Source organism: Vicia villosa, linkage group LG5 (assembly GCF_029867415.1).
Source record: "Vicia villosa cultivar HV-30 ecotype Madison, WI linkage group LG5, Vvil1.0, whole genome shotgun sequence".
NCBI lineage: Eukaryota > Viridiplantae > Streptophyta > Magnoliopsida > Fabales > Fabaceae > Vicia > Vicia villosa.
This window is the reverse complement of record NC_081184.1, coordinates 21,951,222-21,970,771: the sequence shown is the minus strand read 5'-3', so window position 1 is coordinate 21,970,771 and position 19,550 is coordinate 21,951,222. Positions and strand designations below refer to the sequence as shown.

At 41.2% G+C, this 19,550-nt stretch overlaps 1 protein-coding gene and 1 long non-coding RNA gene across 2 annotated transcripts; one reads left to right on the top strand and one right to left on the bottom strand.

Moving 5' to 3' along the window:
• The first annotated feature begins 2,776 nt into the window (after positions 1-2,776).
• On the top strand, positions 2,777-3,590 carry LOC131606383 (uncharacterized). The gene is made up of 3 exons (XR_009284828.1): positions 2,777-3,035; positions 3,123-3,390; positions 3,491-3,590. It is a non-coding gene; the product is annotated as an uncharacterized LOC131606383 (long non-coding RNA).
• A 6,167-nt stretch (positions 3,591-9,757) lies between these two features.
• On the bottom strand, positions 9,758-11,325 carry LOC131604349 (uncharacterized). The gene is made up of 2 exons (XM_058876794.1): positions 9,952-11,325; positions 9,758-9,790 (listed from the first exon to the last, which is right to left on the bottom strand). The coding sequence occupies exons 1-2, from the start codon at positions 11,323-11,325 to the stop codon at positions 9,758-9,760; spliced, it is 1,407 nt and encodes a 468-aa protein (XP_058732777.1).
• Between the last annotated feature and the right edge of the window lie 8,225 nt (positions 11,326-19,550).

The following is a 19,550-nucleotide window of genomic DNA, read 5'->3' as shown; positions in this document are numbered from 1 at the left end:
AGAAATCATTATACGGATTGAAGCAAGCTCCTAGAGCTTGGTATGAACGTTTGAGTTCCTTCCTTCTGGAAAATGATTTCACTAGAGGAAAAGTGGACACTACTCTCTTTTGTAAAACATTTAAAAAGGATATTTTAATTTGTCAAATATATGTTGATGATATTATCTTTGGAACATCTAATGCTACACTTGGAAAGGAGTTTGCTTAGTCTATGCAGGCTGAATTTGAAATGAGCATGATGGGAGAACTCAAGTATTTCCTTGGGATTCAAATCAACCAAACTTCTGATGGAACCTATGTTCATCAAACGAAGTATGTGAAAGAACTTCTGAAGAAGTTTAATCTTTCAGAAAGCAAAGAAGCCAAAACTCCTATGCATCCAACATGTGTCCTAGGTAAGGATGAGGTAAGTAAGAAGGTAGATCAGAAGTTGTACAGAGGTATGATTGGATCTCTTCTATACCTAACTGCTTCTAGACCTGACATTCTCTTCAGTGTTTGTTTGTGTGTCGCTACCGCGAAAATTAACAGAGTCGCCACTAACATATTTATCCTGAAAAGGAAGGGAATGCCAGCAAACCACAAAACAAAACAACGGTCTCACGACCAGAGAAGAGGGTAAGGGAGTCGGTTACGCGAGGGGAAGGTATTAGCACCCCTCGCGCCCATCGTACTCGATGGTATCCACGCCTGTGTCTAAAACTATGGGTGTGTAACAAATCTACGCTAATCTGGACTAAAATGAATGCAGAATGTAGGGAAAAGAAAGGATTATGCTCGCACGGGCCCTACCCCGCTGCCTACGTATCTGTTTTGCAGAATCAGAGCTACCGTAGCTCGGCTAACTAATTTCTGTTTGTTTTGTGTTTTTTAGGTGAACAAGTTACATTCACACTCCGCTGCTCGACCTTTGGAGACTTAGGCTTGGGAATGGAGCGGAAATAACAAGTTCTTAAGAAAAGAAAATCAAAGAGTGTGGTTTGTGTTTTAAAAGATGCATGAGGAAAACCTAAGCTAAAGGGGAAAGCTTGCTACCTAATGTTATCATACAAAGGGTACTAGTCTAAACTAAACTAACAACCTACGAGGGAAAAGGGAAAGCACACAAATAGCACACAAACGAGCATCCGCTCGTAAAGCAAACAAAACCAACGGTACTGACCGAATGGTAAAAAGGCGGTCCCGCCATAGCCAAGGGGAGCAGCTCAACCCAAGTCAACCAAGCATCAGACCTCGCGAAAATGATCAGGCCATAGACAAGAGGGCGGACCCCTCTCAGCAACCAAGCCGTCACGGATCATAAAGGAAAACGGTGCGTGCGTACACCGAGCATCAACGTCGAGCGGCGCGAGCTATAGGAAAGGCGGGGGTCCGGCTGCATGAACCCTTTTCCTGACATACTCGATAACAAGATCTTGTGCAGGTTCAGAAGCAAGCGACGCGAAACGTGCGCTTACTGAACGGACTCGATGAGACTAGGCGGGGGTTGATTGCTAACCCTTTCCGCATGCCTTCCATGAGGACTTAACGGAGTGCCATATAGGACTTATTACACCGTGACTCCCTGCCGCAAAGCACAAATGTAAACACACCAACAAAAACAGAGCCTCTTTCGAGGACTTGGCCAGATGCATGTCTAGGTCCTACTTCTCATGTTAAAGGATGATGCGGAAAGCAGTAAAAGGGATAAGGAGACGATACCGAACGGATAGCAAATCCGCAATGAGCTAGCAAGCGTAAGCAGAGAAGAAACTTCACGTAATCTAACATCCATCAAAGCCAGGAGTCCAGCATAAGCGTCAAAGCGATGCGGTGTGAAAATAAATCACAACCGCTATGTGGTGCGTATCAAACACAACCACACAAGAAACCTGCAAGAGAACACAAGCCAGACAATACAGGAATATACATCTCAATGAATGAGAGATCATGTGAATCGCATCGGGAATAAGTCCGTGTCCCACAAATAAAGTGGAACACAACACAAGTCATGTCGCACCGGAAGCGAGTTCGTGTCCCACAAATAAAGTGGAACACGAAGCAATTGAAGGCCCTCTCAAAGTACCTCGCACATCTCAACAACCAAATCAGTAATAACAAGGAGGCATGTACCCGCCATGGAAAATAAGAGAAAATAAATTCTAAATGAATTCTAAAAGAAAAGCTAGCAAGATTAAATTGTTTTTTATGACATTTTCATCTAACAATAATAGAACAAAACTATGTACAAAACAATCAAATTCTAACAAAGAAATATTACATGTTTTTTATTATCTCTTCATCAACCAAAAAATTAACAAAATTCAATGATTCTATATTCTATTATCATGTCAAAATCTAACAAAAAAAATTGTTTTTATGTCATTCATTATGCTAAAAATAATGGAAAGCAAACTAGTTAAAAAACTAAAACTAATGTGAATTTTATATGAAACAGAGGGGTTTAAGTGTGAGAATCATGGTGTACATAGTGAATCAGACGCAGGCCCTAAAGTATTGCAGGCCCAAACTCGGTTTTTTGTAGCAATCAGCAAAAAGAAGGTGTGTGGGGTCATTCTGGAGGTGTGAATCTAGCAATTTCGTTTAGGCCCAAAGTTTGTTGATCCATTTTTCAGATTATCATTCAGACTTTGTTAATTTTTCAAACCTTATACTAATCACAATTAACATACTTAATTCAGCAATTAATCACAATTAGATTTTAATAACAATTAACATTGGAGAAATTCAAAAGGAGCTAGGGTTACTCTTTGGGGCTTTCACGTTGAACTCGTCTATCCTTCAATCGGCAACGGCGGTGCATCCTTTTCTTCGCGACGGTGACGGTAGTATCATCTCCGTCTCCGATCAAACACTCAAATCTCCATCTTAATCGATCCTCTCTCTCGGCTCGTTTCACTCGCAACTCCCTCTCGATTCGCCTCCTCATCTCATTTGCCTCTCTTAACCATCCTTCAAACGTGAATCTGATCAACAATAAGAAACGAATTCCGACGGTGTTTCAACGGTCACCGGACGTCGCGTTGAAACTCAGGTAAACACTTGATGCTCGTTCTCATCTTCTCTCCTTTCGATTCAACAATTTGGATCTCTCTTTATTCTTCCTCTTTGGCATTTTCAGATTGTTGTGTTTACGTGATGTTGTTGAATGAAGCGTGAAGATGATGATTGTTGCGTTGAAGTTGAATTTGACGAGGAAGATTGAAGCATTGATTATGGCGATTGAAGGAACGCGGAGTGAAGATTGAAAGATTGAAGAGGATTCAAGGTTTGCCGCGATGTGAGATTTCTGGTTTGTCTTTGTGTGATGAAGGTTCAAGATTGGATGAGCAAGTCGATTCAAGAATTTTGGATTGAGGAAAGTCTGTTACACGGTTCATCAGCACTCGGTTACTTCTTCTTCTTCCAATTTTTCTATTAGCTTTTCGTCTGTGTTTGAATCTCGTGCAGAGTGAATAATTCGATTTTTCCTTGTGAACTTTTATGCAGAATTGGTTAAATCATGAAGAAGATTGTTGAACTGAGAGAAGATTATCGTGAAAATGTCATGGCAAGAGAGAGTTCAGAATGTGAGATGAAGAGAGGGAGAGAATTGGTTCTGGTCCATTGAGATGGTGGATTGAAGATGATGTTTCAATGGAGATGAAGAAAGTGAAGGTTCCCCGATGGATAGAAGTTTGTTACAGGTTTCTCTCTTTTGTTATATCCTCCGTTTGCACTGATTTTTCTTCCATTCTGAAATCTCTCCTTGAATTCTATTGCCGGTTTCCCTATTATCCTCTTTTCTGTTCTGTTATGTATGCTACTGAGTTAGTTTTCTTTGTTCGAACCGAAACCGGTTCGGTTTATTCTGATAGGAATTGGTTTTTCTTTGTTATGCCGTGGGCTCTGAATTCGGGTTCAGCAAGGTGTACAGGTGGTTTTTTGACTCAGTTCGAACCGGTTTTTTTGGATATGGGTTGCCACTGGTTCGGCTTGTTTATGCAGGGTCCTTGGTTCGGTTCGAGACTGCAAGGTCAGTGGTGTAGTCACGAGTATGTTGCAGCGTTGCTAGAATTGGCTCATACCAAGGAGAAAACTCAATGGATAAATGACATCACCAGCATAACGGCATATTGTACATGAATGTAACCGATTTTTGTTTGGGACCAGAAATTTGAACATTTATGATGTAATGGATTGAACTTTGAAAGATGAATTTGAATGGAAATATAGGTATTGTATTGAAGTGAGTTTCAAATGGAAATTTGGATGGAACTTGTTATAATGATTGAAATGGGCTTTGATATTTCGTGATGGACATTTGAATATTTTGTAATGAACATGGTTTTGAACTTTGTAATGAATTATATGGATTTGAATGAAAGGATGATGATGATACTTGAACACTTCTAATCCAATTAAGTTTCCAACTTGTTTCGATCCAATTAAGTTTCCTAACTTGTTTCGATCCAATTAAGTTTTCTAACTCAAATCGATCTGGAATCTTTATCGATAGCCCTTGAAACACACTTTGATGAAGAATAAGATTTGAACATGAGATTGCAATATCTTGAATCAATAGGCCATGACTCTTTGAAATGATGACAACTTTGGATAAACTTTGAATAACACTCGTGGATCTTAGCTTGACCTGAGTCCTTGAGGAACAAAATGCCTTGAACGAAATTTGAATAATAGGATCAGCTAAATCTAATAAAACTCATTCTTGAATCATTGGGACCCTAATTCAAATCTCAATTCTTTCATTCAAACCTAACTCGTACGTTGAGCCATAAATAAATTTGCAGATATAATGGCGCCTCGGACACAATGCTCTCTTTTAAGCTCATACCCTATTATCATGACTCACTATCTTGCAATTCATCCCATAAACCTCTTGACTTAATGATCTCGAAATAACGGAACTCTTTATTATTTCTTGATTTTTGAGAGACGAAATAAACGTCATTTGATAACTTATAGCACAGTGAAGAGGGCAAATTTTGGGGTGCAACAGCTGCCCCTATTCAAACTTCTTGAACCTGACGAGTGAGAAACGAAAGTTTCGAACTGTTGAGGTGGAAGGAGATTGAATACCAGAATGAACTCGAAAATTTGCGCTCTTGATCAATAGAAGATTCCATCTTGCACTAAGAAGGAATGTACCACCCCGCAAGCAGGGAGAAAAAACTTCAATTGATCTGGACAATTAAATATGCTCCAACTTGTGATAAGAAGGAACGGGCACCCACAGGCAGGGGAAACACTTCAAATGATCGGGGCATCAAGAGAAGGAACATCTCGACTGATCTGAGTATCAGACGTAGCAGATGTCTCCGAACATGCATCGGGATAGATGTCTTAAGTCGATCTGGGAATCGAAGGAGATACATCGGTTGATCTGGGCATCAACGGGTAATAGGTATCTCTGATCTGGGAATCATGATCTGGGAATCTGGGCAGACATCTCTTCTGATGCAATTAAATCATCAGGTAGATATTCCTACTAATCTGGGAATTAGCGGCTAGCTCCTTCGTAAGACCACGGGGATCCGGAGGCGGCTCCTTCAACTGAACTGGTAATCAGGATAGGAACAATATCTCTTCCGAACTGTGTACGCCGGGGAAAGAATGCCTTTAAACTGATCTGGACATGATGCCAGAAAATAAGTAGGACAATCTTCATCTGAATGAAAAAGTCAATCAGGCAAACATCTCCATCTGATCTGATGATATCAGTGGCTTGCTCCTTCGTAAGACCACGGGGATCCGGAGGCGGTTCCTTCAACTAATCTGAATCTGAATATTAGGATAGGAACGGATGTTTCTTCCGAACTGTGTACGCCGGGTAAAGAAAACGTCCTCAACTGATGGTTAGGCATCAGGACTGGGCAAACGAGTTTCTTCTTCTGAACGAACTAAATCGTCAGGGAGTAGATATTTCCAACTGATCTGATGTATCAGAGGGCTCGCTCCTTCGGAAGATCTTGGGAGATCCAGAGGCGGTTCCTTCAACTGAAAGTCTGATTTATCAGGAATAGGAACAAATATCTTCCACCGATCTGGGGGCATCGGGAATAGGAATGTCTTTGAACTGATCTGAGCTATGCCAGAAAATAAGTAGAACAATCCTCTTCTGATTCAAAACATCAGGATAAGCGCCTGTAATGACTAGGCGAATATTGCTCTCTAGGGAGCATTTGAATCTGGATAACTTTCCTGTAGAAAGAAACATATATGATATGATTTATGCATGATGCATGTATGAATGTATATGGAATAACGTTCCCGAGGAGGAAAACGCTACACGCTTAGAGAATGCAATGCGAATGATGCATGATTCGAACGTTGCTTGGGGAGACAACGGATGAGCACTGAATTGCTGAAGAAGTCCTGGAGAGATTATAAAACTCTGCGGGGAGGACAAGATGAGTGACCAGAAGTCACAAACTGCGAGCTGGCAAAGATGGATCAGAAATCTACTGGAGACAATCAAATCTGGATGAGAGCTCTGCTTGGGGAATAAATCTTGTTTGAAGATAAGAACATCCCACTTAACTGCTTGGGGAAGACCCTGGCCACTTCATTGGAGAAGGAAATTCTCGACACACTGGGGATGTGAAGATAAGGGCAAGTCATGAAGATAACTCTGGTGGGGAGTGACCAACTTGCTGGTGAATAAAGCATTCCGCTGGGGAAAATCCTTGAAGGAAACAGATTCTGCGGAGGATGCATGTGAATCTCTGCTGAGGAAAGACTCAGTGGGGAAAATGCATACTTCTGCATAACGATCCGCTAGGGATATGAGAGATCCGTTGGGGATAAGGAACTTAGCATAAGAACCTTTTGTTTAGGCAACTCCACTGGGGAATAAGATGACTCTCCTGGGGAAAACAGGTCCATCTGATGGAGAGAGAAAAGCTCTACTGGGGAAAATGAGGAACTCGGGCATGGAACCTCATTTAGGGCTTGCTGGGGAATCAGATACCATTTTATCATGACTCAACTGGGGAGAAAGAATTCCGCCGGGAATAAGGCTTCTGAAGCACGGGAATTGCATCGAAATATGCTTTACTGAGGATATGAGAATCTTGGAACAAAGAAAGTCTCATCTGAATGTACTCAGCTGGGGAATGAGAATCTCTCACTCGGCTAGATCCGCCAATGTGTTGATATGATGCGCTCAAAAGGATGTACCCACAACGGGAAAATGCAAGAGCAAACAGATTGTCAGCCATCTTGGCTTTGAAACTTTCCATACAGGCAATGAATTCAATGAGCTGATAGGCAAGCCATGATTAGAACACCAAACAAGTATCGGCCGGAGCATCAAACAGGCATTAGTTCTTCAAGGGAACGCCACCAAGAAGTGGGGTTAATGGGTCGAGCAAGTGTTGACTTCAAAGGGACCAAACAGGAATTGGCTTTCATAGTGTTATGCATATTCATATGATTGTGAGGATGCCAACAAGTATTAGACTTTCAGACACATTGAGGTGTATATGACAACTATCCGCAATTGTTGGAAATCCACGACGCAAGGGTCGGAAAGGAATCAAACTCACGACACGAGGGTCGGAAAGGAATGGAACTCACGACACGAGGGTCGGAAAGGAATCAAACTCACGACACGAGGGTCGGAAAGGAATCAAACTCACGACGCGAGGGTCGGAAAAGAATCAAACTCACGACGCGAGGGTCGGAAAGCAAGGGAATCACAACACGAGGGTTGTAAACTCATGACTCGAGGGTCGGAAAGCAAAGGACTCACAACACGAGGGTTGGAAACTCACGACTCGAGGGTCGGAAAGCAAAGGACTTTGATGTCCACATGACATGACTCTAGTTGAGGGATACCGATAACCAACGGTTGCAACCTCTGGAAGAGATTTGAAAATTGCACTGAAATGCAAAGAGATGCCACCAAAGATTGGACTTTCAGCCTCTGATCATTGAGGATGACGACCCTAATAGTTCTCAAGTTCATAAGTTGTTTAGCTCACACCTGAACTTTAAACTGAACACCTCCTGATGAGGATAAAATGCCAATGCATAGTGTCTTGCCCCAGCCCGTAAGGACTTTGAAGAGATTAGTGCTATCATAGCCAACTTGCCCCAGTATCATGAACCTTGAAATCATGCCCCTGCATGGCCTGTGTTGGAGGTAGCTTCAGCTACGCTTGGGTGAATGCCCCTGATTACTTAGCATTTTGAGAGATTCTTCGAATCTTGACCTGATTGCCTCAGATTGACTGAAAACTTGCTCGACAAAGTATTTAACTGCTTTTGTGCCTCTGAGGGTGATCAGACTTTGAAATATTCTTGCTTCAATTCAACGGAGTTCTGAAGACAACTCGTCCTTTAGGAGGATAAGACTTTTCATCTGAAGTTCATGATGGAAACTTTCCTGATGTTAAGCACTTGTTCATATGCAAAAAATGTTTATTATGAGAAATATAATTCTAATGCAAAGAGTATGTTTGTCTTGAAGTTTAAAGAAACTTTATGAAAGGATGTCGTAACATCGATTTTTTTGAAAGAAAGAAAGATGGTGTGATACCAACTCAAGCGCTTAGCGGATCTCCTAGGAGTCAGCTTACCGTATTCTCGTGTATAGTTTGCTTTCGAATTAACCCATGCTTCAGTTAGGACTTTTAAGGGTTATAACGTGGCCAGGTTCACGGTTTTTTAGAAAAAGAGATTTTTAGGCTCAAAATTATTTGGTGCCCACCCCCTTCGTGATGTTCTCCAGTCCTAAGTTCAATTAACTTGACACGAGCATTCATCTTCCAAGAGGAGCTTGGATATGATTGAGGAGTCAATGAGGTCTTCTGGACACGGCCGTCACTTTACCTTTTGTTTTTGGTGTCTGATCACACGACTTTGTTCTTTTGATGAGGATCTTTATTTTGTAATCCTTGTTTTTCGCTTTCGCTTTGCTTTTTTTCGTTTCCCTAACTTTTGCCTGGACAAATTCTTTAGAATTTTGGTTTGGATGTCCAGCGGGATGCCCTAACTTTTGCCTAAGTCACATGCTTTCAACTTGTTGACTTAGCGGGCTTTTTCTTTATTTTTTCATTCTTTTTTCTTTCTTTTTTTTTCTTATTCTTTTCTTTTGAACAAGTCGTGTGATCCTGAATCTCTGATTTGTTGGAAGTGAATAGTGACTGCCTGAGTCATTGATTGATGAAGAATTACCATTGTGGTATCGTCATATTTTGACCTCCTGATGTGAGGGATAAACCACAGCGGTTTGGATGTTGGTCTCGACCTCCTGATGTGAGGGATAATTTTGATGTCTCGACCTCCTGAGGTGAGGGATAACTGTTGTGGATTTGGCTTTCCTCAATCTGTTGAAAGATAGCCATTGTTGTATCTTTAGATGTGTGCTCCTGATGAATTTTGAATGCTCGATCAGGTCAACTGAATACTACCCTGCCCTTGGGTTAAATGTGAGGGTTTTTTCATATTGAAAAGAAACTCCTACTTCAAGGCTCAAAGGGGTTAACGAAGGTTTCACTCCCTTATATCTCCAGTGTTTGGGAATTTGAAACAATGCCTGTACATCATCAACAGGGTTCTACTCAAAAGCATACCATTTGAGATTCTTGGTATTATGTTCATCATTCTCCCTACGGAGTTGTCGTGCTTTGTTAACAAGAGTTGAGTACCACAAAAAGCGTAGAAAAACATATAAGAGCAAAAGCGAATGGATTTTTTTTCAAGACAAACATATCCAATGCATTATTATTATAGTTCAAAAACAACCAAGTTTTACATACAACAGTATTGCAAAAAACAAGAAAGCTTAAACATGAACATGCATTATGAATTAAGAATTGCCAACGTGGAGGAGATCCTCTCCGTATGGACTTATTGCTTCAGAAGATCCGCTGAGTCAAAGGAGAACTTCAATTCTGGCCTTCAAGTGCGAATGTGATAGCTTTTGCATCAATCAGGTCTTGAACCTTGTCTCTGAACGGCTGACAATCTTCAGTCGAATGACCAAGTGCCCCGGCATGGTAGCCACAACTGACATTAGGGTCAAATCCCTCAGGATACGGGAAAGAAACAGGATCCAACTGTTTTGGTTCCACTAAGGAAAGTTTGAGCAAGTCAGATAATAGCTCATCATGAGTCATAGGAATGGCATCATACACTCTTTTTGGCCTTCTACGCCTCTGTCTACCCTGCTGGGGACGATTTTGTTGATGGTTCCGCCATGGCGGCGCACACTGAGCTGATTGATCATGTAAAACTGGATCCCTTTGAGCAAACTGAGTAGGTGGATGACTGAGAGCTGTAGCACAGATTTGTGGGCCATCCTGAATAGAAATAATTGCTTCCATTTCATTACGAGAGATCTGATCGAGAGGATGATTAAGAGACTCCTCTTCATACTCAGGAATTACACTGGCTCTTCCCTCCACATGCCTGGGGAATTCAAAAAGATCATCAACATCTTGCATATTACCATTCCTAAGACCGTTCTCAATTCGTTCGCCGACGACAACCAATTCTGCAAATTCAGAAGCACCAATCAAGCCTTGGTAGTATGGACCTTCCAACATATCTTTGAACATACCCATGAGCTCTTGTTCTAATAGTGGAGGTTGAACTCTGGCAGCCAGTTCTCTCCATCTTCGGGCATATTCTCTAAAAGACTCATCAGTTCTCTGAGTCAAAGCTTGGAGTTGAATTCTAGTCGGAGCCATGTCACTGTTGTGCTTGTAACGCTTGACGAATGCTTCTGCTAATTCTTTCCAAGTTCGGACATGAGTTCGTTCAAGTTGAGTGTACCACTCGAGGGATGTACCACTGAGGCTGTCCTGAAAGAAATGCATCAATAGCTTGTCATTCTCAGCATAAGGAGCCATTTTGTTACAAAATGCTTTCACGTGAGTCAACGGACAAGTGATTCCCTTGTACTTCTCGAAGTTAGGGACTCTGAACTTAACAGGAATCTTGACACCAGGGACTAGGCACAACCCATCAGCATCTAAATCAATGGAATCACGACCTTCTATAGCTTTCAACCTTTTCTCCAAGAGGTGGAACCTTTTTTCAGTTTCATTAATTGGGAACCTGAAGGCTTCAGGTTCTAAGTTGTTCTCATGATGTGCATTCTCCTGAGCAGGGATAGGAATTTCAACAACATTTCTGACATTCTGATTCACAAGACCTTCTCCCGGGGTGGGATTACCATCCGGCGCTGGCCTCTGAAGAACCTGTCTCAACTCTTCTTGTCTAAGAGCAAGGGTTTGAATTGCCTCCATACACTGACCCATGTTAGTCCCCATTTCTGTCCTCATCTCATTCAAGTTTTCACAGATTTGTTCCATGGCTAACTCTTGATTGTTGATCAGTGTCGAGAAGTCAGAATCGTACTTCTGCAGAGAAAACCGAATGGAGAGAAGGTTGAGAATAAGAGCTCCACATTTGATTACCTGTCATGAATGCATGTATACATGAATGGATGCAATGTTATGTTCCATCATTTCCAAGGAATCCTCGTGTTTTGATTTTTTAGCAAATAAGAGATGGAAAAGCTCAACACGCAACTTAAAGATATGATTCCTTGGAAATGAAAGGAACATGTATGCTAGTTATTTTTTGTACATCATTTTTTGGAAAAGTAAATATGCAATGATGCAAAGTGGTGGGGCTTGTTGCCGCCCACCAGGCATTCTGGACTGCCGGTAACACACATAATACAAAGCCAAAGGTTCGGCCCCCAAATGGTATACCACACGGAACACGGAATATCAATCCACAGAACCAAAGCCCATAGTCAATAACACACTGGGATAGAACACAGATTACCACTCGAACAAGAACCATAATACCCCACGAACAGGAACCAATAGTACACTCGAACGAGAACAGCGGTAACCCACGAACAAGAACAGCGGTAACCCACGAACAAGAACAGCGGTCACCAACAATGTACCTGTTAAATGATCATTGATTCCCGCCCCGCTCACGGGTAAAATCTAGGCCAAGGTAAGGTCATGAAACGCAGTATACGGTCCGCCCGAAGGTAAGCATCATCACAGCGCGGAAGCGGGTGACGATAATACCTCCGTTTGAAACCACTACTCTGCTCGTGGTCACATAATCCATCCCGAGACGTACACCTCGAGACAAACCATGCTCCCACTCTATCCTAGGGTTCCTATGGTTCACACATAGCCTGGGTATTGGGCCTTTTACCTCTTGAAACACCCACCCAACAGACAGAGATCCAGCCAGTCCAGAATATAATGCAGAAAAGTAAAAGCGCACATAGAATGCAATGCAAACAGATAAATATGCAAAGCAATAAAAAACACCCAAAGATAAACACACAAGCGCTAGGATCGACTCACTGAGTCTGGACCAGCAACGGGTCAAGACGTCCCCAGCAGAGTCGCCAGCTGTCGCTACCGCGAAAATTAACAGAGTCGCCACTAACATATTTATCCTGAAAAGGAAGGGAATGCCAGCAAACCACAAAACAAAACAATGGTCTCACGACCAGAGAAGAGGGTAAGGGAGTCGGTTACGCGAGGGGAAGGTATTAGCACCCCTCGCGCCCATCGTACTCGATGGTATCCACGCCTGTGTCTAAAACTATGGGTGTGTAACAAATCTACGCTAATCTGGACTAAAATGAATGCAGAATGTAGGGAAAAGAAAGGATTATGCTCGCACGGGCCCTACCCCGCTGCCTACGTATCTGTTTTGCAGAATCAGAGCTACCGTAGCTCGGCTAACTAATTTCTGTTTGTTTTGTGTTTTTTAGGTGAACAAGTTACATTCACACTCCGCTGCTCGACCTTTGGAGACTTAGGCTTGGGAATGGAGCGGAAATAACAAGTTCTTAAGAAAAGAAAATCAAAGAGTGTGGTTTGTGTTTTAAAAGATGCATGAGGAAAACCTAAGCTAAAGGGGAAAGCTTGCTACCTAATGTTATCATACAAAGGGTACTAGTCTAAACTAAACTAACAACCTACGAGGGAAAAGGGAAAGCACACAAATAGCACACAAACGAGCATCCGCTCGTAAAGCAAACAAAACCAACGGTACTGACCGAATGGTAAAAAGGCGGTCCCGCCATAGCCAAGGGGAGCAGCTCAACCCAAGTCAACCAAGCATCAGACCTCGCGAAAATGATCAGGCCATAGACAAGAGGGCGGACCCCTCTCAGCAACCAAGCCGTCACGGATCATAAAGGAAAACGGTGCGTGCGTACACCGAGCATCAACGTCGAGCGGCGCGAGCTATAGGAAAGGCGGGGGTCCGGCTGCATGAACCCTTTTCCTGACATACTCGATAACAAGATCTTGTGCAGGTTCAGAAGCAAGCGACGCGAAACGTGCGCTTACTGAACGGACTCGATGAGACTAGGCGGGGGTTGATTGCTAACCCTTTCCGCATGCCTTCCATGAGGACTTAACGGAGTGCCATATAGGACTTATTACACCGTGACTCCCTGCCGCAAAGCACAAATGTAAACACACCAACAAAAACAGAGCCTCTTTCGAGGACTTGGCCAGATGCATGTCTAGGTCCTACTTCTCATGTTAAAGGATGATGCGGAAAGCAGTAAAAGGGATAAGGAGACGATACCGAACGGATAGCAAATCCGCAATGAGCTAGCAAGCGTAAGCAGAGAAGAAACTTCACGTAATCTAACATCCATCAAAGCCAGGAGTCCAGCATAAGCGTCAAAGCGATGCGGTGTGAAAATAAATCACAACCGCTATGTGGTGCGTATCAAACACAACCACACAAGAAACCTGCAAGAGAACACAAGCCAGACAATACAGGAATATACATCTCAATGAATGAGAGATCATGTGAATCGCATCGGGAATAAGTCCGTGTCCCACAAATAAAGTGGAACACAACACAAGTCAAGTCGCACCGGAAGCGAGTTCGTGTCCCACAAATAAAGTGGAACACGAAGCAATTGAAGGCCCTCTCAAAGTACCTCGCACATCTCAACAACCAAATCAGTAATAACAAGGAGGCATGTACCCGCCATGGAAAATAAGAGAAAATAAATTCTAAATTAATTCTAAAAGAAAAGCTAGCAAGATTAAATTGTTTTTTATGACATTTTCATCTAACAATAATAGAACAAAACTATGTACAAAACAATCAAATTCTAACAAAGAAATATTACATGTTTTTTATTATCTCTTCATCAACCAAAAAATTAACAAAATTCAATGATTCTATATTCTATTATCATGTCAAAATCTAACAAAAAAAATTGTTTTTATGTCATTCATTATGCTAAAAATAATGGAAAGCAAACTAGTTAAAAAACTAAAACAAATGTGAATTTTATATGAAACAGAGGGGTTTAAGTGTGAGAATCATGGTGTACATAGTGAATCAGACGCAGGCCCTAAAGTATTGCAGGCCCAAACTCGGTTTTTTGTAGCAATCAGCAAAAAGAAGGTGTGTGGGGTCATTCTGGAGGTGTGAATCTAGCAATTTCGTTTAGGCCCAAAGTTTGTTGATCCATTTTTCAGATTATCATTCAGACTTTGTTAATTTTTCAAACCTTATACTAATCACAATTAACATACTTAATTCAGCAATTAATCACAATTAGATTTTAATAACAATTAACATTGGAGAAATTCAAAAGGAGCTAGGGTTACTCTTTGGGGCTTTCACGTTGAACTCGTCTATCCTTCAATCGGCAACGGCGGTGCATCCTTTTCTTCGCGACGGTGACGGTAGTATCATCTCCGTCTCCGATCAAACACTCAAATCTCCATCTTAATCGATCCTCTCTCTCGGCTCGTTTCACTCGCAACTCCCTCTCGATTCGCCTCCTCATCTCATTTGCCTCTTTTAACCATCCTTCAAACGTGAATCTGATCAACAATAAGAAACGAATTCCGACGGTGTTTCAACGGTCACCGGACGTCGCGTTGAAACTCAGGTAAACACTTGATGCTCGTTCTCATCTTCTCTCCTTTCGATTCAACAATTTGGATCTCTCTTTATTCTTCCTCTTTGGCGTTTTCAGATTGTTGTGTTTACGTGATGTTGTTGAATGAAGCGTGAAGATGATGATTGTTGCGTTGAAGTTGAATTTGACGAGGAAGATTGAAGCATTGATTATGGCGATTGAAGGAACGCGGAGTGAAGATTGAAAGATTGAAGAGGATTCAAGGTTTGCCGCGATGTGAGATTTCTGGTTTGTCTTTGTGTGATGAAGGTTCAAGATTGGATGAGCAAGTCGATTCAAGAATTTTGGATTGAGGAAAGTCTGTTACACGGTTCATCAGCTCTCGGTTACTTCTTCTTCTTCCAATTTTTCTATTAGCTTTTCGTCTGTGTTTGAATCTCGTGCAGAGTGAATAATTCGATTTTTCCTTGTGAACTTTTATGCAGAATTGGTTAAATCATGAAGAAGATTGTTGAACTGAGAGAAGATTATCGTGAAAATGTCATGGCAAGAGAGAGTTCAGAATGTGAGATGAAGAGAGGGAGAGAATTGGTTCTGGTCCATTGAGATGGTGGATTGAAGATGATGTTTCAATGGAGATGAAGAAAGTGAAGGTTCCCCGATGGATAGAAGTTTGTTACAGGTTTCTCTCTTTTGTTATATCCTCCGTTTGCACTGATTTTTCTTCCATTCTGAAATCTCTCCTTGAATTCTATTGCCGGTTTCCCTATTATCCTCTTTTCTGTTCTGTTATGTATGCTACTGAGTTAGTTTTCTTTGTTCGAACCGAAACCGGTTCGGTTTATTCTGATAGGAATTGGTTTTTCTTTGTTATGCCGTGGGCTCTGAATTCGGGTTCAGCAAGGTGTACAGGTGGTTTTTTGACTCAGTTCGAACCGGTTTTTTTGGATATGGGTTGCCACTGGTTCGGCTTGTTTATGCAGGGTCCTTGGTTCGGTTCGAGACTGCAAGGTCAGTGGTGTAGTCACGAGTATGTTGCAGCGTTGCTAGAATTGGCTCATACCAAGGAGAAAACTCAATGGATAAATGACATCACCTGCATAACGGCATATTGTACATGAATGTAACCGATTTTTGTTTGGGACCAGAAATTTGAACATTTATGATGTAATGGATTGAACTTTGAAAGATGAATTTGAATGGAAATATAGGTATTGTATTGAAGTGAGTTTCAAATGGAAATTTGGATGGAACTTGTTATAATGATTGAAATGGGCTTTGATATTTCGTGATGGACATTTGAATATTTTGTAATGAACATGGTTTTGAACTTTGTAATGAATTATATGGATTTGAATGAAAGGATGATGATGATACTTGAACACTTCTAATCCAATTAAGTTTCCAACTTGTTTCGATCCAATTAAGTTTCCTAACTTGTTTCGATCCAATTAAGTTTTCTAACTCAAATCGATCTGGAATCTTTATCGATAGCCCTTGAAACACACTTTGATGAAGAATAAGATTTGAACATGAGATTGCAATATCTTGAATCAATAGGCCATGACTCTTTGAAATGATGACAACTTTGGATAAACTTTGAATAACACTCGTGGATCTTAGCTTGACCTGAGTCCTTGAGGAACAAAATGCCTTGAACGAAATTTGAATAATAGGATCAGCTAAATCTAATAAAACTCATTCTTGAATCATTGGGACCCTAATTCAAATCTCAATTCTTTCATTCAAACCTAACTCATACGTTGAGCCATAAATAAATTTGCAGATATAATGGCGCCTCGGACACAATGCTCTCTTTTAAGCTCATACCCTATTATCATGACTCACTATCTTGCAATTCATCCCATAAACCTCTTGACTTAATGATCTCGAAATAACGAAACTCTTTATTATTTCTTGATTTTTGAGAGACGAAATAAACGTCATTTGATAACTTATAGCACAGTGAAGAGGGCAAATTTTGGGGTGCAACATTGTGTGCTAGATTCCAATCAGATCCGAGAGAATCTCATTTAACTGCGGTTAAGAGAATTCTGAGGTATCTGAAAGGTACTACTAATGTTGGTTTAGTTTACAGAAGATCCAAAGAATACAACTTAGTAGGATTCTGTGATGCTGACTATGCTGGAGATAGAATTGAAAGGAAAAGTACTTCTGGAAGTTGTCAATTTCTTGGAAGTAATCTGATCTCATGGTACAGCAAGAAGCAAGCTACAATTGCCCTCTCAACAACAGAAGCAGAATATGTTGCTGCTGCTGGATGTAGCACACAAATGCTCTGGATGAGAAGTCAGCAAGAAGATTATCAGATATATGAGAGTAACATTCCTATTTTCCGTGATAATACTTCTGCTATATGTTTATCTAAGAATCCTATCTTACATTCAAAAGCTAAACATATTGAGATTAAACATCATTTCATAAGGGACTATGTTCAGAAGGGTGTTATATCTTTAAACTTCGTGGATACAGACCATCAATGGGCTGATATCTTTACAAAACCCCTTGCTGAAGATAGGTTTAAGTTCATTCTGAAGAATATCAGTATGGATTTATGCCCAGAATGAGAAGATGAGAAGATCTTATGTATGAGTATCTTCTAAAATGAGATTGGATTAGTCTTTTATAAGAAGTTTTGTTTATAATCAATTAGAAGTAGTGATTCAGTTATTACTAACGTTTCATTGTCTAAGTTGATTCAGAATCTCTTTAAAAGTAAAACAGTTGTAACTGGCTATCCAAATGGTAAACACGTGTTCACTAATTCTGGACAAACGTGCGTGCAGTTGAGGGGACGCCTACTTAGGTAACTGTGCTAATCACCTCTTTTGTCATTATTATCTCTCCTCACGTCATGTAACATTAAATGCTATCCATCATTTCCTTTTATTTCGTTTTCTTTTAATACTCTTCAAACGTTTCTTTTCCCTCTTATATTTCTCTCTCTCTTGCATTCAGTTTCTTTTTTTGTTCTCTCTCTCTTTGCATTCATATCATAAACCCTAGCAGTTTTCACTATCTGCAACTTCATCATGAATCCCTCGTCAAGCTCTGGAAATCAAGAAACTGATCGAAAACAAAAGAGAAAGGAAACTGATGAACCAGAAAACAAACCAAAAAGAGTAAAGATCACCTATGACCCTCTCAAGGTGAATCCCTTTGAAGCTATGATGTCTGGAAACTACTTTAGACGTGTGTATCAACCTCTTGACGGTACCCCTCAATCACCTCCGTCTTCACAGACTTCCACCACCTCTTCCTCTTCATTCATCTCTTTGGAACCACCTTCTTCACCATCTGATATCTCCTCTCCTTCAACCCATCCCTCAGATATCTCCTCACCGCTCTCACACCCTTTTCCCACCAGAACACCTAACCCCTACAGTTTTGTGTTTCCCGACTCCAGGTTCACTGTAAACCCTCCGACACCTACCACTCAATCATTTCTAGAGCTTTTACATTTTGATGTAAATAGCTGGTTGGAGATTCTGGGCGCTGCTCACCTTAACCATCTGGATGAGTATGCTACATGCAACCTCTGGGATGCATTTCGTCAGGACTTTCTGGTCAAGGCTACGGATGTCCAGAGAAGGATCATGTCTGACGCACCTGGTGTTCGTGGTCGTCTCTTGGAAGTAGGTGAAAGCAGCTATCACCATCTCATCAGGGACAGAAGAGTTCTTGAAGAGAGGATACCTGCAGATGAGATGGAAGAAGAAAATCCCTGCAGAGACATCGTGGTTTGGAGACCATGGTACCCTGTGCTGACTGGAGATTTTCAGTGGTTGTTTGATTGGTTCAGAATGAACCCTTCTGAAAGTGCTCCTCACATGGTTTTTCCAGAAGTGGTTTATCCTGCTGAAGTTGCTGGTCCTACTCCTCCAACAAACCTAGCAGCTATTCTTCAAGCATTGGAAGTTGGAGCTTCTGTGTTGCCTGAACCAGCATATGCTGAGGCTGGTCCTGGGTCAGACTCAGATGTTGAGATGGAAGGTACAGAAGCTGAAGACCTCCTAGAAGATCGTCCTGCTGAGATTGATGTCCCTGTTGGCAGAAATTATGGTGCTTCTTCTTCCGGTGTACCCTCAGCTCTGATGGAGACCTTGGAAGCTCTGCATCAGAATCAGGCTATGCTGGTTTCTTGTTTGGATGCGCAAGAAACAACCAACGCTGAGTTTCGCTCCTTCATGGCAAGACAAACTGAAAGCACTGACGGGGTTCATGACATTCTGGCGCAGATTTTGTCTAGGCTAGGGTCTAAGTCTTTGTGTCTTTGTAGTTTTCTTTCCTTGTTGCATCTGTTTTCTGCATACATCTTTTGTAATCATGTTTGTTTAAATCAATGAAAAGTTTATTTCTGTTTCTTTCCTTTGTCGTTTTTTTACATCTGAATCTTTTATATTCTTTTTGATGTTATGACAAAAGGGGGAGAAAATATATGATTATTGATCTGATTAATATTATCAGTTACCGGGTAAAAAGGCCCCACATTACTAACAGAACATGCAAAGTTCTATGCTTTAAGTTGTGTTGTTGCAGGAATTGAAGATTCTCTTTAAAGATCAACATAAGAAGCAACAAGATAATGAAGCAACTCTTTAGAGAATCAAGCTCTTGGATTCTTGAAGCAAG

Coding starts and splice junctions, on each gene's coding strand:
- LOC131604349 (XM_058876794.1), bottom strand. CDS start 11,325: ATGGAACAAATCTGTGAAAACTTGAATGAGATGAGGACAGAAATGGGG. Junction 9,791..9,951: donor GTCAGCCGTTCAGAGACAAG/GTTCAAGACCTG, acceptor TTCATGTTTAAG/CTTTCTTGTTTTTTGCAATA.